The following is a 16,904-nucleotide window of genomic DNA, read 5'->3' on the forward strand; positions in this document are numbered from 1 at the left end:
CAGGTTTTAGATTGGTCGTGTTTAATCGCCACTTTTAAAAAAAACAAATGGTTACAGAAGAAATGTAGCAAAAAAAAAGTGTTTTAGCCTAGCTTTAGTGCTAATATGTAGAGCATTAGCCTAACTTATGTGCTAAACCATAGCAGAAAGAGTGTCTGCCTAGCAATAGCGACCAACTACCTAGCTTTAGTACTAATCAAAGCGGCGCTGCCACGAGCGGCTGCCTTTTCCAGCAGCTGCCCAATTGTTTTATTGCTGCTCCTATCTTTGGTGTTTTTCTTCCCGTTTTGACAACTACACTATGGATTACTTCTATCCTTTGGACATGAATTGTGTTTTAGCACAAAAAAATGCGTTTATTCAAGGAATCAACTCCTTGCCCTGAAGAATTCTCGTGCCAGCGTGATGAAGGGGCCTATCGTGGAAGAGCCGGAGCTAGCTAAGCGGCTAGCGGCGTTATAAGTCTTCGGTACCATCCGTAATCATGGTAAATGCGAACTCACGACCAAATAAGATCATCGGGTGCTGGTGGAAAACATCGAACCGCACAGGGAGCGCAGTTGCTGTGTTTTGCGGAAACGTGGCTCACGTTTAGCATTCCAGACGCTAACGTGTAGCCACCCGGAGCTACCCGGAGCTATCCGCCGCTATACAGAGACACGAAAGCTGGGGGGAATCGGAGAGGAGGCGGACTTGCTAACACGAGGTGGTGTATCCCTGGATTTTCACAAAGAAAAGATTTCCATCTGCGGCAGGGATGTCGAACTTTTGGACTAGCGTGACGTCAGTACTCCGCTACAAGCACCCTTAGGGCATCATGTTAATCTGTTAATAAACAACGGGGTACACTGCTGGAAGTGTGATTTTCCCTACGGGGATGAATAAAGCATCCATCTATCTATCTATCTATCTATCTATCTATCTATCTATCTATCTATCTATCTATCTATCTATCTATCTATCTATCTATCTATCTATCTATCTATCTATCTATCTATCTATCTATCTATCTATCTATCTATCTATCCATCTAATATGTAGCAAAAAATGATTTGCTTAGCTTAGCTATACCGGTTTTAGCCTAACATTAGTGCTAATATATAGAGCATTAGCCTAACTTACGTGCTAAAATATAGCAAAAAGAGTGTCTGCCTAGCTATAGCGACCAACTGCCTAGCTTTAGTACTAATATGTAGCAAAAAAAATCATTTGCTTAGCTTTAGCACTAGAATGTAGCAAAAGAAGCTTTAGCAAGCGTCTGCCTAGCTTTATGCTAAAATACTTAAACCAAATGGTTACAGAAAAAATGTAGCCAAAAAAGCGTTTTAGCCTAGTTTTAGTGCTAATATGTAGAGCATTAGCCTAACTTACGTGCTAAAATATAGCAAAAAGAGTGTCTGCCTAGCTATAGCAGCCAACTGCCTAGCTTTAGTACTAAAATAGATAGATAGATAGATACTTTGTTCATCCCCGAAGGGAAATTCACATTTCCAGCAGCATCCCTGAGCTGAGAACAATCGAGAACAATCGAAAATAACACGGGAGCTGCTGGAGTGGCTGAAATGTAGCAAAAAATCATTTGCTTAGCTTTAGCACCAGAATGTAGCAAAAGAAGTGTTAGCAAGCGTCTGCCTAGCTTTATGCTAAAATACTTAAACCAAATGGTTACAGAAAAAATGTAGCCTAAAAAACCGTTTTAGCCTAGTTTTAGTGCTAATATGTAGAGCATTAGCCTAACTTACGTGCTAAAATATAACAAAAAGAGTGTCGGCCTAGCTATAGCGACCAACTACCTAGCTTTAGTACTATTATGTAGCAAAAAATAATTTGCTTAACTTTAGCACTAGAATGTAGCAAAAGAAGCTTTAGCAAGCTTATGCCTAGCTTTAGTGCTAAAAAGTAGCTGAACTACTTGGCTTCTTGGACCTTAACTACCCATGCTAATGCTAGCATTGAGGACACTCACTAGCCACTAATCCTAATGATTTGAAATGCCAAAAAATCTAGCATTGCTTTTGAAGTTAACGCCAAAAATTAAGCAAGTCATGTCGATTTCTTGGTTCTTAACTACCAATGCTAATGCTAGAATTGTGAAAACTCTCTAGCTGCTAATGCTAGCATTGTGGACACTCACTAGTCGCTAATGACTTTAAATACCAAAAAGCTAGCATCGCTTTTGAAGCTAACGCCAAAAATTAAGCATATAATGCTGATTTCTTGGATCTTAACTCCTGATGCTAATGCTAGCATTGTGGACACTTGCTAGCTGCTAATGCTAATGCCTTTAAATGCCTTAACAGCTCGCATCACTTAAGCAGTTAATGGCAAATTATAAGCAATTCATGCCGATTTTTTTGGATCTTAACTACCAATGCTAATGCTAGCATTGTGGACACTCACCAGGTGCTAATGCTAATGTCTTTAAGTGGCAAAAAAGCTAGCATCGCTTTTGAAGCTAACGCCATAAATTAAGCAAGACATGCCGATTTCTTGGTTCTTAACTACCTATGCTAATGCTAGCTAATGACTTTAAATGTCTTAATAGGTAGTATCACTTTAGCATTTAATTCTAAAGATTAAGCAAATATTGCCAGTTTCTTGGGTCTTAAGTACTAATGCTAATGCTAGCATTTTGGAAACTCACTAGCTGCTAATGCTAATGACTTAAAATGCCACAAAAGCTAGCATCACTTTTGAAATTAACGCCAGAAATTAAGCAAGTAATGCTGACCTCTTGGATCTTAACTACCAATGCTAATGCTAGCATTGTGTACACTCACTCATGACTTTATTTGCTTTGATAGCTAACATTTCTTCAGCAGTTAATGCTAGTTAATCAACTGCACTAAATGACTTCAATGCATTGATATTGAATTGTGCAAATCGCTAGCGTAGCTTCTTCAGTAGGCTAGCTCACCGCCAGAGTTATGCAAGCTAGCGGCGACACTGGCCCTCACAGAGCTGTCAGCTAGCGTATGTTTAGCGTCAACCGGAATCTCCAGATGCTGCCGAGGAATGCGGAGCTTGGGAAAGCCGCCAAAAGTGAGCCTAGCGCTTTGGCTACTTGAGAGTGACGCGACAACTTTATTTTGGGGTTTTTATTTTTATTTCACGTAGTGTTTGTATTCATATTACAATCCCGAAAAACAACGTTAAAACCAATTTGCAGGGAATATTGTGTCGAGGTGGGAATTGGAATCTTGGAGCGTTTCCAAAACCGGTTGCCGGGAACGTGTGTCCCCTTTGTGGGTCATGGGAAAATACAGAGGATACATTTTCTCGGGGAGAACGTATACACGAGGAATGTACAGATACTACCCTTCTTTGAATGTAGTTTTAACAATTTCTTTCTTAATACAAATGAAAGGCAACATAAATTCATAAAAGAATTAAATAGTTTGTTTTTTATTTTACTGTGGCTTTAATATTTATTTATTTATTTGCTTCAATTAAAAGAAAAAAAAACTTGAACTGAACACATTCCAAACATGATTTGACTGTGGTTTTTAGCATATTTTCCCTGCTTTGTTTTTTGAAAATGTTAAAAGGGAAAATCAAATATATATATATTATATATATTAGTGTCATGATTACTGATGCGGGGCACCTGAGTCTGCCCCGTTGGCGCCAACAGCCACGGTCCCTGATTGGCTGTTGTACTTTTTTTAAACCCGCGCCTTCTTGAAATCACTCGTCGGATCGTCTGTGAACCTACGCTACACACTAGGCAAACATTTGTGACTCCTGACTCTATCCTGCCCTGTTGTTCTGTCTGATCCCGTTGCCGAACTTTTTTCTGGATCCATCCCGGCCATCGAACTGTTTTTCCTCGCTCTCGACATTGCCTGCGCTCAACACGGAAGTGCCACTTCCGCGTTCCCAGCGATCAGCTACCCGTGACCGACGATCCCCGGATCGTGGGTGCAAGTCCCTTCCTCCTTCTAAATAAAACTGAGTAAAACGAACGCAATTGGGTCCCGTCTCCGTTCCTGGTTTGTTATAATTAGAGGTTTTATTTAACTTTCATCTTGCTCAAATTAACAAAAAGTGTACAGAGAAAATGTAATCAATTAAGATAGATAATAATAAAATATCCTTTTTTTTTACTTTACTAAAGAAATACATTGAAAATAACATGAAATATGAAGGCAGCACGGTGGAGCAGTGGTTAGAGCGTGCACAGTTCTGAGGTCATGAGATCGAAATTTCCTGTGCGGAGTTTGCATGTTTTCCCCGTGCTTGCGTGGGTTTCCTCCCACATTCTGAAAACATGTGTTTCAGGTTAATTGGCGGGTCTAAATTGTCCCTAGGTGTGAACGAGCGAGTCAGTTGTCTGTGAGTCCTGCGACTGGCAACCAGTTGAGGGTGTCCCCTGCCCACTGCCCGAAGATAGCTGGGATGGGCTCCAGCACCCCCGCGACCCTACTAAGGATAAGCGGTGCAGATAATGGACGGATGAAATATGAAAAAAAGGACAATTACCAAATGATTTTTAGAATATTTTTTGGATCAGAAAAACGAAAGAAACAATTTTTATCATTTTTATGATTTCATTTTTAATTATGTTTTTGTATTTAATTAGGGAACTCGTTAAAAAATATTGTAAAGTAAAAAAAAACTGCTTTTTGTTTTGCTTGGAATAAATACAATGCTTGAGGGGAACAAAATGAAAAATAAATACTATATATTTCTTTATTTGAGGGTGGTTTTAACTTTTTTCATGCTGAATAAAACAAAATGCTCAAAAGGAACTTATAGTCAAATAAGATAAATAATAATTAAATATCTGAATTATTGTTCTTAAGAAATATATTTAAAAAATAAAGTTAAATGGGAAAAAAAGGATAACAAAAATATATTTAACACATCTGGCAGAATTGTTTTCATTTTTAAAATATTTTTACATAAAAAAAATAATCAATTTGAAATATTATTATTTTTAATTATTAAAGAAATACATTTAAAATAAAATGAAAGAAGAATAATATTCAAAAGATCCCCAACATCTATTTACCGAAGAACTAATGTGAAAATAATGTGAAGTGGGAAAAATAACTACACAAATTAACAAAATAAATGAAGTCAAAAAAGAAAATTATTATAATTTTCCAAGTAGTTCATACGATTTGACTAAAGAAATTAAGTTAAAATAAAATGAAGAAAAATAAGTTAAAATTAACCCCAAATTTTTATTTTAAATGAGATAAAAATAAAGTGAAATAAAACGTCTTTTAAACATTGAAAATATTTGTTATTATTTTACTAAAACAATTAGGGTGAAAATAAAGTCAACTAAGAAAAGTATTTAAAATAAATAAAAATATTTGATATTTTTCTAAAAATGTTAAGTGAAAATAAAAATCAATAAATTCTAAGATAAAAATAAATTGAAATAAGCAACATATTGAAAATATTCAAAATATTTGGTGTTATTTTAGTATAAAAATTATTTAAAATAAAATTAAATAAGTAAATGAATAATTAAAGTTAGAAAAATATCGAAAGAAGTAAAGTAAAAATAAAGTGAAATAAGAAATGTAATACTTAAAATATCCAAACTGATCGAATTAAGATGGTGACAGATCTTTTTTCTCATTTGAGAACCTTTTGTAGATTGTTTTTTTTTCATGACCAGAACAAAATCAGGACTCAAATGCGTAGCGTTAACCACAAGTTTAATGACAGAAAGAGAAAGGCCAGCGCCCGCGATCCGGTGCTCGCTGGACGCGGGAAGCAAGCCGTTCACACAATCGGAAGATGTCGGTGTCAAGGACGGAAAAAAGAGGTTAATAGCTGGGACAGGAGGAAAAAAACGTGGTCGGGATCAAAAATAGGTCAAAGCCGGAGACAAACGGGGAGATCAGGAACGGACGGGTGGAAAATCGGGTGCAAAAAGCGGGACCGACGGGAGTCCGAGTCAAAGTGCTTGCCTTGTAGAAACAGAGGTTCGCTGACAGACTGACAACTGGAGAGTGAAAGGACTGGGCTTAAAAAAGGACAGGGAACCAATCAGGTAGCCCGCAGCAGTTTTTACTTCAAGAAAAAAACAAAATATATTTACAAAAGAATTCCTTTTGAACATGTTAGCACACTGCAACCTTTCTCTCTCTCTCTCATTAGCCGTACCGCTTATCCTCATTAGGGTCGCGGGGGGCTGGAGCCCATCCCAGCCATCTCCAGGCAGTGGGCAGGGGACACCCTGAACTGATTGCCAGCCAATCACAAGGGCACACAGGGACAGACAACTCATTCGCTCATTCACACCTAGGGACAATTTGGACCGGCCAATTCACCTGAAATGCACGTTTTTGGAATGTGGGAGGAAACCGGAGTGCCCGGAGGAAACCCACGCAAGCACAGGGAGAACATACAAACTCCGCACAGGAAGTCTGGAGCTGGATTTGAACCCACGACAAGTTCCCATGACATGAACTGTGCCGCACAAGCGCTAACCACTGCGCTGCCGTGCTGCCCTGCAACCTTTCTACAATATCGCCAAATATTCTTCATGCATATATGCCGAAATCCGTTTCGACAATTTCCAGCACTAAAAGGAATTTTTTGGGGACGGGTCTTTTTCAGGGGCGCTTTTTCCGAAGTGGTCCTCGCTGAGGAGAAGAGGACCCAAAGGCTGGTGGCCATCAAGTGCATCCCCAAAAAGGCTTTAGAGGGCAAAGAAAACAGTATCGAGAATGAGATCGCGGTCCTGCATAAGTAAGTGGTCTCGCCAAAGTTAAAATGGGGTACCAGAACCACAGGTGGGTAAAATAGGCAAAAATGGGACTCACGGAATAGTACTATTACTATTTGAGACCCAGTGACATAAATTGGTATATTTTGTGTAAAAATTAGGCATATACTTATATTTAAGAGATTTTCCTGTATCCCTAACTGCCCTGGACCATAGGACACACTGACCAATGATGAATTATTTTAAATACACGACTGATTGTAGTATAAGTACACAAAAATGCTCAATGTTTAATTGAAAAATCTCATAAATTCATCATTTTTCGCTGTTTTTGTATTCCTTTAAGATAATATTCCTCACCTCATGTCAATTTCCGTTATTAGTGCATTTTTCTTGATTACTATTTTTAAAACATGTTTTGTCCCAGTGTGAACTGTCCCGTCATGAATACCGATGTGACTCACCTGTGCCCGCTCAACTGCCGCGGGTTCTGATTGGCTCCCTGTCAGTATTGGAACCCAGTCCTGACAATCGCCCGGGGTCAGTCCGTCCACAAATCTCCATGTATACTAGGCAAGCCTTTGATCCCAACCACGTCTGCTCCCCTGTCCCGGCTTACGACTCGTTTCCGACCCTGACCACGTCTTGCTCTCCCAGTCCCGGCTACTGACCAGTTTTCCGTCCATGACACCGCCATCGCTCGCACTTCCGTGTTCGGATAACAATCTGAGTACGAGAGCGACTTGCTTCCCGCGCGCAGCCCTTCCTTTTTCCTTTAATAAAACCTGTGAGAAATGTAAAGCAATAGGGTCCTGTTTCCGTTCTGGTCCTGACGGCCCCCCCTGTTACTCTGACAAGAGTTCTGTAGAAAACATATGCTGGCTATCATTTTAGTCACATGACTTTCTGATTAGGGCAGCACAGCGGCGCAGTGGTTAGCGCGTGTGCGGCACAGTTCTGAGGTCATGAGATTGAACCTCCTGTGTGGAGTTTGCATGTTCTCCCTGTGCTTGCGTGGGTTTCCTCCGGGTACTCCGTTTTCCTCCCACATTCCAAAAACATGCATTTCAGGTTAATTGGCTGGTCCAAATTGTGCCGAGGTGGGAATGAGCGAGTAAGTTGTCTGTCTCTGCCCTGCGACTGGCTTGCAACCGGTTCGGGGTGTCCCCTGCCTACTGCCCGAAGATAGCTGGGATGGGCTCCAGCACCCCCGCGACCCTACTGAGGATAAGCGGTGCAGATAATAGATGGATGAATAGCCTTTCTGATTACCATGGTTTACTGATGAGGAAATGCATAACATCTCCACCCTGTTATGCCTATTTATAGTGGGAACCAATATTTTGGGGGAAGTTTTAATATAAATAATATAAATATAAACACATATAAAAAAGATTTCTCAGTAATCATCATGTACTAGCCTCTTTTTCATCAAATTGGTCGTAATAGCGTAGTGTCCTCCCCTGATACTGTCCCTCCTGTTACTGCTATGCACTGTAACATGGTGTCATGATTACTGATGCGGGGCACCTGGGTCTGCTCCGTTGGCGCCAACAGCCGCGGACGCTGATTGGCTGTCTCTTCTTTTTTAACCCCCCCCCCCTTCTTGACAACACTCATCAGATCGTTTGTGAATCTATGCTACACGCTAGGCAAACTTGTGATTCCCGTTGCTTACCTTTTTTCTGGACCCGTTTATATTTTTGCTCCTCTGTCGACCTGTTATTCCTCGCTCTCAACATTGCCTGCGCTCGACACGGAAGTGCCACTTCCGCGTTTCCAGCGATCTGCTACCCGTTGAAGGTTGCCATGCTGTAATGGCACCCAAAAGGAAGTTTTTTTTTTATTTATTGATTTTTTTAAAAACAAAACAAAACAAAAAACAACCATTCAATCAGATCATAAAATTCATTCAAGTCCATCCAATCAACAATAAATTCCAAGTCCGTGTAATTGTAAATCTGAGTAGTCAGTTTGTTTTGGTGAACCCTCTGTGGATCAAAAAAAATATATGTGCGGTTACAACTATATACACTGCGCATACAGTACGGTAAAAGAAACAAAAAAACATTCATAACCTTGTTCACAAGTTCTACCTGGTGGTTGTTTGGGTCACTGGTTAAATTTAGGTAAAACAAACGAGATCTCTGACAAAATAAATGTGCCTTAGCAGAGACAGACAGACGTGTGGTCACTTGGTCGGGATTTGGGCAACGGCTTCGATGTAGCCTCATGTCGCAGAGTAAAATCTACTCAAGTAATAGTAAAAAAGTATTGACATTTAAAACTACTCCCTGAAGTACAAAATGTCCCACTTAAGTAAATATAACAGAGTAAATGTAACTCGTAATTACCCACCCCTGACCGGAACCCTTTTTCTGCACAATCTCCACGGTGACCATAAAATAAATGACGTTCCAGTGTGGGGAGAATTACAGATGGTTGCGAAAAAGGCATTTCTGCGAGGGTTATTTTTAGCCTCCTTGTTGCCTTGGTAACGGCAGACACACAACTCGCAAATGGTTGAGGGAATACAGGTAAAGCGGCACTAAAGATGTTACGTTACGATCTTGTAAACGAGTTAGCTTAGCGCTACACATTTAGTATATATTTATTTTCAAAATGGAACGCGAGCAAACCCCAGTTCCCAGTTCGGAATTCGTTAGAAACGTAAAAACGCATTTTCTGAAAATGGATTTTGAAATGCATCTACGAAAATACAACTGTATTTTCCGGACTATGGGTGCACTTCAAAACCCAACCTTTGCCAGAAATTCGAGTGTGCACGTTATAATCTAGTGCGCCTTAAACACTGGAAATATTAAGGTGAATACGATTCGCATACACTAACTATGTATGAATGAATACATTCATTATAAGTGCTGTCACAGTCTTGTTCCACGGACAGACTGAGGAGATCATTTCTTCCTCATGCCATGAGGCTCTTTAACTCCACCTGGGGGAGTAAAAGTCAGAATTCAACCCCACCCCCACATTTGCATATTAACCTATTCTTATGACAGTGTGTATTTTTTTGTAGCACTATTTAAATACTCTATAACAAAACGTTATATTGGGTATTTTTTTGTATTCTATATCTTTATTTTATTATTTTATTTTTCAACACAAGGATACTGCTGGAAGTGTGAATTTCCCTATGGGGATGAATAAACTATCTATCTATCTATCTATCTATCTATCTATCTATCTATCTATCTATCTATCTATCTATCTATCTATCTATCTATCTAATTGTGAAACCAGATTTCCTAATAATTATGTTCTAAGATGCAAGTTTTTTATTCTCTAATGCGAAATTTACTGTAGTTTTAATTTAGTAATAGTAATGAATCCATGAATATTTTTGGAAGAATATAAATCACATAGTAAACTAAACTACTATATAAAATGCGTTCTTAAATATAATTTCTCGTTCAACAATTTTATAAAGATTTATTTGTATTAAATGCAATTATTTTTCTGTAATACAGCAAAAAAATGTAAACTAAAACTTTTAAAAACAGAAGAATAAAATATAAAAGCATTCTTATATATTTCTCTATATTACAAATTATTCAAGAATTACAGAATTTGTATTGATTATAGTCATTTTTGCAATATTAAACATTTTTTTTCTTACTAAAATGACAAAAAAAACACTTAAATTAACTATAAAAGTTGTCCTTACATATGCCACGACCAGAACGGAATAAGAACGCAAATGCGTAGCGTTAACTACAAGTTTATTGATAGAAAGAGGAAGGGCAGCACCCGCGATCCGGTGCTCCCTGGACGCGGGAAGGGAGTCGCTCTCGTACTCAGATTGTGATCCGAACACGGAAGTGGGTCTTCCGTAGCGAGCGATGGTGGTGTCAGGGACGGAAAAACAGGTCACTTGCCGGGACAGGAGAGCAAAAACGTGGTCGGGGACAGAAACGGGTCGTAAGTTGGGACGGTAGAGCAGACGTGGTCAGGATCAAAAGACAGGTAATAAGTTGGGACGGGAGAGCAGACGTGGTCGGGATCAAAACATAGGTCATAAGTCAGGAAGGGAATTCAGACGTGGTCGGGATCAAAACAGGTTGTAGCTGGAGACAAACGGGACAGGCTGGAGTCGGGGTCGAAAAAAAGGCTTGCCTAGTATACACTGAGGTTTGCAAACAGACTGACAACAGGGGACTGACAGGACTGGGTTCAAATAGTGACAGGGAGCCAATCAGAACCCGCAGCGGCGCCAAATGAGCGGGCACAGGTGATTCACATCCGTAATTATGACAAGTTGTCCTATAGAATAGAATTTCTACGATTACGATTTATTTCAAGAATTATTTGTGTTTATTGTAATACTTTTCTCATTTTTGATAACATTTTTACAAAAATAACCAAAATAAATAACAAACTCATCTAAAATATGAAAAACGTTCTTGCATTTAATGGATCATTTTACAAAATATATATTGTATTTACTATAATTATTTTTCTCATTTTGACTAAAATAACAAAGATAAGTAACAACATACCAAACAAAAATATAATTATTTATAATTATTTTTCTCATATTGAAGATTTTCTTTCATACTAAAATGACAAAAAACTAAACTAAACTATAATTATATGTATTTCTTGTTATTATTTTTCTCACGGTGATGTTTTTTTGTATTAAAAAATGCATGATTAAAAATAATATCGTTAGCTAAACTAAAAATAAATTCTTGTCTTACAATTTCTTTCAAGATATATTGAAGGAAATGTTTGTACTAAAATAACAAAACTAGAAAAATAGAATTCATCCTTAGAATTTGTCCTACTACAATTCATTTCAAGATTTATTTTGTAATTATCTTAGTTGTATTTCTTGTATTAGAAATTAAGCTTCTTTTTCTCCAAAAATATAAAGAAAATGAGTCATAAGAAATCTTGAACAATATGTATTTGACTTATTTCTTTTCTCAGAATGTAAAGTAAAATATGACAATTTATATTTCATTTATTGTAAATATTTTCCCTGCATTACAATTGGAGATTTTGTTGTTGTTGACAAAAAAAATTCTAGAATTCCTAATTCTAGACTGACTGATTCTAAACATGAACTGTAAATGTGTTTTGGCAGGATTAAACACGCCAACATCGTGACTCTGGAAGAAATATTTGAGAGCAAATCTCACCTCTACCTTGTCATGCAACTGTGAGTATTACTACACAGAGAAAAAAAAAAAAACTTGTAGTACTCACCTAGCGACTCCTGGTGGTGTTGAAATAATTTAGTCTTTTAAATAACACATTTTTGTCAAATAATAGGCAAACAGACATCTCATAAACATGATTTGAGGGCGGCAAATTTGTCATTGTGTTGCCCAACTTGAAGAAGCTGACATATTTTTCGGCCATTTTGCTACTACGGATGCCCAAATATGGATTTTGGCAAGCTACCTTGTCCTTGTGCAGCACTCAACTGAGTCCCAATCCAGTCATTCAGGCATCTTCCACTTTTTTCAGTCTTCCCTTCTCTAGCCACGTGTGTTAGCTATTTGGCTACAGGCTATGGCTCCCTGCTAGCTGCTATTGTTATTAGGGGCGGCAGTGGCTCAGGAGGTAGAGAGCTCGTCTTGGGATCAAGAGATCGGAGGTTTGATTCCTGGCTCCTCTGTGTTACATGTCAAAGTGTCCTTGTGTAAGACACTGAACCCCTAATACCCCCAATAAGCAGGTTAGTGCCTTACATGGCTGCGCTATTGGGAAATGTGAAGCACACTGTAAAGCGCTTTGGGAAGTCTTGACTTGAAAAGCGCTATATAAATGCAGATCATTTCATTTCATTTATTGTTAGCTGCTTTGTCAGTGTCACATGCGTTCCACTGCTGCTCATGCATGTGAACATCGCTGAGTTACATAATGCATGCTTGTTGGATCTTTTTTTCTACTGTTTCCTTCTTCAGCTATTCATGTTAGCCACTTTACTGACGCTTGCTGCTATTGTTATTGTTACCGTCTCCGTGTTCTTCCCTAATCTTCCGCGGCAGCTCATGCGAGCGAATTTCGCTGAGTTCTGTGATTCAGACCTTTTTTCTCTGCTTACTTTCTTTAGCCACTTATGTTAGCCAGCAGTCTATGGCTAGGAAATAACCAATTTTTATTGTCAGCTGCTCCTGCTTTGTTGTCAGTGTCACTCACGTTTCACTGCTGCCCATGCATGTGAACATTGCTGAGTTACGTAATGCATGCTTGTTGGATCTTTTTTTCTACTGTTTCCTTCTCTAGCTGGTCATGTTAGCCACTTTGCTGCAGGCTGTGGCTTGACGCTATTGTTATTCTTACCTGCTCCGTGTTCTTCCCTAGTCTTCCACAGCGGCTCATGCGAGCGAACGTCGCAGGGTTCCGTGATTCAGACATCTTCAACCTTTTTTCTTCCTTCCTTCTCTAGCCATTCATGTTAGCCAGCAGTCTACAGCTAGCCATTTGTCATTGTATATTGTCAGCTGCTCCTGCTTTTTTTTGTGTGTCACTTGCATTCCACAGCTGCTCATGCATGCTAAAGTCACTGTGTTCTGTCATTCAGGCATTTTACAATTTTTTTCTATTGTGTCTTCTCTAACCCCTCATGTAAGCTACTTAGCTGCAGGCCGCTAAAGTTATTGTTAACTTCTCCTGCTTAGTCCTTCAACGTTACTTGTGTTCTACAGCTGACCGTGAAAGCAAACATTGCTGAGTTCTGTGATCCAGGCTTCTTTAAACTTTTTTTATTTTATTTACAGTTTTCTTCTTTTTCCACTCATGTTAGCAACTTGGCTTTAGGCTATGGCTAGCTGCTGTTTTTATTGTTAGCTGCTCCTGCTTTGTCATTTTGTGTCACATGCCTCCAACTGCTGCTCATGCAAGCAAACATCGCTAAGTTATGTGATTCAGGGTTTTTTTAAATCTTTTTTTCCAATGTTTCCTTCTCCAGCCACTAATGTTAGAGACTTGGCTGCAGGCTGTGGCTTGACGCTAGCCACTATTGTGATTATTAGCTGTTCCGTGTTCATCCTTCATTGTCACTCATCTCACACAGCTGCTCATGCAGGCGGACGTCACCAAGTTCTGTGATTCACGCATCTACTACTTTTTTCCCAAGTGATTCATTCTCTAGCCATACATATTAGCCAGCAGTCTATGGCTAGTCAATAGCTGCAATTTTTGACCCTGTTTCGTCCTTCGGCGACACTCTCCCTAGACAGCTGCCCATGCAAGCAAACTTTCCAGGTCTAGTGATTCATGATTTTTCCACTGTTTTCACCTCAAGCCTCTCATGTTAGCCACTTGGCTGCAGGCTTTGGCTTGCAGTTTGCTTTACCTGCTTCTTTGTCCAGTGTCACTCATCTTTCACAACTGCTCATGAAGGCGAACGTCACTGACTTCAGTGATTGTCATCTTCGACCTTTTTTCACTGTGTCCTTCTCTTGCTATTCATGTTGGCTAGCAGTCTTTGGCTAGCAAATTACAGCTATTTCTGTTGTTATCTGCCCCTGCTTCGTCCCTCAGTGTCACTCGCCTTACACAGCTGCTAATGGAAGCAAATGTTTCCAGGTCTCATGCTTCGGGCATTTCCCACTATTTTCCCAGTGTTTTCTTCTTCACTCAAGTTAGACACTTGGCTGCCGGCTATGGTTTGCCACTAGTTGCTGTTGTTATTGGTAGCTGTTACTGCTTTTTCCTTCACTGTCACTTATCTTCCTGCTCATACATGCAAACATCGCTGATTTCCTTAATTCCAGCATCTTCCACTTTTTTTTCCTCCGGTTTCCTTCTCTGGTCACTTGGCTACAAGCTACGGCTTGTCATTCACTGTTATTGTTCGATGCTCTGTGGAAATAAAGCGTTCTCTCGCAATCTTTTAATGTCCCTTTTAGGAGCTGCTCCCACTAGCTGCTAACGCTAGCTCGGTCTGACTAACTCCAAATATTGGCTTTTTACAGCCTCTCTGGGTGTAATCAGCTTGCCGTTTTTTGGGTTGCTGGTTGGGATCAACAGCACATTTCATGTCCCCCGAATTCAGAAATTATGAGAATAGGATTTGAGATTTTATCCTCCACGTTTCTGGAATGTGTCTTTTTCTAATTCGTCAGCGTTATTTCAAGCTACAACGACCTCTAGTGGGGAATTCTGACACTGTCACTTTCAGCTTGCCCTCATTGCACAGTCATGAATCTAACTGCATGAACGGAATCAGGTCAGGTTATATTCCATTATGAGAATTATTAGTGTAGCAGGGCTGGGGGAGCAGAAAACAAGTCGTGAACAAAATCATGCTGTCATCTAGTGGCTCTTTGGTAGAAGCAGCACATTTTTTCCCCACTGTTTTTGAATTGAAAGGAGTTGTCTTTACTCTCGTTAATAACGTTGTATGCAACGAGATTGGACATGACCCTCACGGGTATGTAAGTATTAAAGATTTTAAAGAGGAAAAGAGGGATAAAAGGGAGAAAAATATTAACAACGTAGTGCTTAGAGACTGGCCTAAGATAAAAAAGAGTGCACTGTAACAATAGTGCAATGACGTTATTTGACGTGACATTTTGTGGCGTTTTTCAGAGTATCCGGTGGGGAATTGTTCGATCGAATAATCGAAAAAGGCTTTTACACCGAGAAAGATGCCAGCAAGCTCATTCAGCAGATCCTGGACGCTGTTAAATATCTCCATGACATGGGAATCGTGCACCGGGACCTCAAGGTTTTATTTATATTTTTCTCATGTAAAACAAAATAATAGATCTTTAAAATGTCACCTCTACTTAAAAAAATCCTGCATTGTTTCATTTCATGCCGTATTATTTGTCTTTCCTCCACTGCAAAATGCATCATAATCGAGATAATCCAAGATACATATATATTTTTATTTTTATTTGCAGATCATTTTTCTCATTTTATTTTTTTCATTGTATTATGATTTTATCCAGTAATGATTTTTATTAAAATAAACATAGTAGACAATTGTTCTCATTTAAATTTTTATTTTATGTTACCAAAATTAATTTCTAAATAAAAGACAATTATCTGGCATACTAAACCTGTTTATCTCAACTAAATAGATATTAATTATCTTATTTTACATTTTTTTACGATTTAGGAGGTTTTTTAACACATTTAAAAAGGAAAAGTATGTGCCATAATTGCTCATTTAAAGTTTTATTTGTCTTACTACAACTGAATTGTTTTATAACGCATTATCATTTTATTTGACTAAATAAATTTCCCAAATAAAATATCTACCAAACTATTTTTTAATGTAAGGTTGTATTATTTTTACTATAACTAAATCGTTTTTTTTTTTAATAATTTACAATTTATAACAATTAAAAGTGATTTTAGTTTAATAAAAAGAATGGAAATAATCCTAAAATTTTGCTCATTTAAAATGTTGATGATACTGACTCGAGTTTTTAATATTTTTCAATTTTATTTAGAAAATGATTTAACAGATTAACAGATTAAAAAAAATAACATTTGTCAGTAGAACTTTTTTTACGCATGTATTTGTCAATGGAACAATGAAACCATGTTAATTTTTTCGCTTTATCTTGCTAAAAAGTACAAAAAATATGTTAAAATTAGAAAACATATTCTTAAAAACAGCACAACCATGTGTCAGTGGGATGAGATTATTTTAAGATCATTTTTAACTATTTGTTTTATTAATAAAGTAAAAACATACATAAAAATGATCATTAAAATCAGCACACTTACAGTATCTATTAGGGGGGCAAGATTCTCCTGCTTGGATTATTTTCTGCTCGTTTTAAAACGGCATTTATCCGACTAAATAAGCAAAAAAAAAATATGTTATTGGTAGAAAAGCAATGTCGGAAAATCAGCACTATTATTTGTCAGCAGGACAATATTTATTTATCTCTTGTTTTGAAATTTTATTAACCTTACTAAAAAGTTGTTTGTTTTTGTTTTGTTTTTGAAAGCAACATTAAATACTCAAAAAAATACTCAAAAAATATTCAAAAAATACTCAAAACTAATACAATTATTTGTCCGTGGAATAAAACCTTTTGTGTATGTGTGCTCATTTTATTTTTTTTAATCTTTTTCGATTTCTAAACAATAGGACATTGGGAAAAAAAATCAGCCCTATAAGTGTATAATTATTATTTGTCAGTGAGATTATATTTCATTATTATTATATAATATATAATATAATTATTATTTTTATTTATTTATTTTGATTAAT

The 16,904-nt window shown here is 37.9% G+C and overlaps 1 protein-coding gene across 1 annotated transcript in view; it reads left to right on the forward strand.

Moving 5' to 3' along the window:
* Window positions 1–16,904, forward strand: part of camk1b (calcium/calmodulin-dependent protein kinase Ib) — a 62,321-nt gene that overhangs the window by 28,207 nt on the left and 17,210 nt on the right. The window contains exons 3-5 of the mRNA XM_088337763.1: window positions 6,583–6,714; window positions 11,802–11,876; window positions 15,260–15,398. Coding sequence (XP_088193889.1) covers window positions 6,583–6,714; window positions 11,802–11,876; window positions 15,260–15,398 — 346 coding nt within the window. The remainder of the gene's footprint in view (window positions 1–6,582; window positions 6,715–11,801; window positions 11,877–15,259; window positions 15,399–16,904) is intronic.

Source organism: Urocampus carinirostris, chromosome 6 (genome assembly GCF_059441175.1).
Source record: "Urocampus carinirostris isolate Australia breed hairy pipefish chromosome 6, RoL_Ucar_1.0, whole genome shotgun sequence".
Taxonomy (NCBI): domain Eukaryota; kingdom Metazoa; phylum Chordata; class Actinopteri; order Syngnathiformes; family Syngnathidae; genus Urocampus; species Urocampus carinirostris.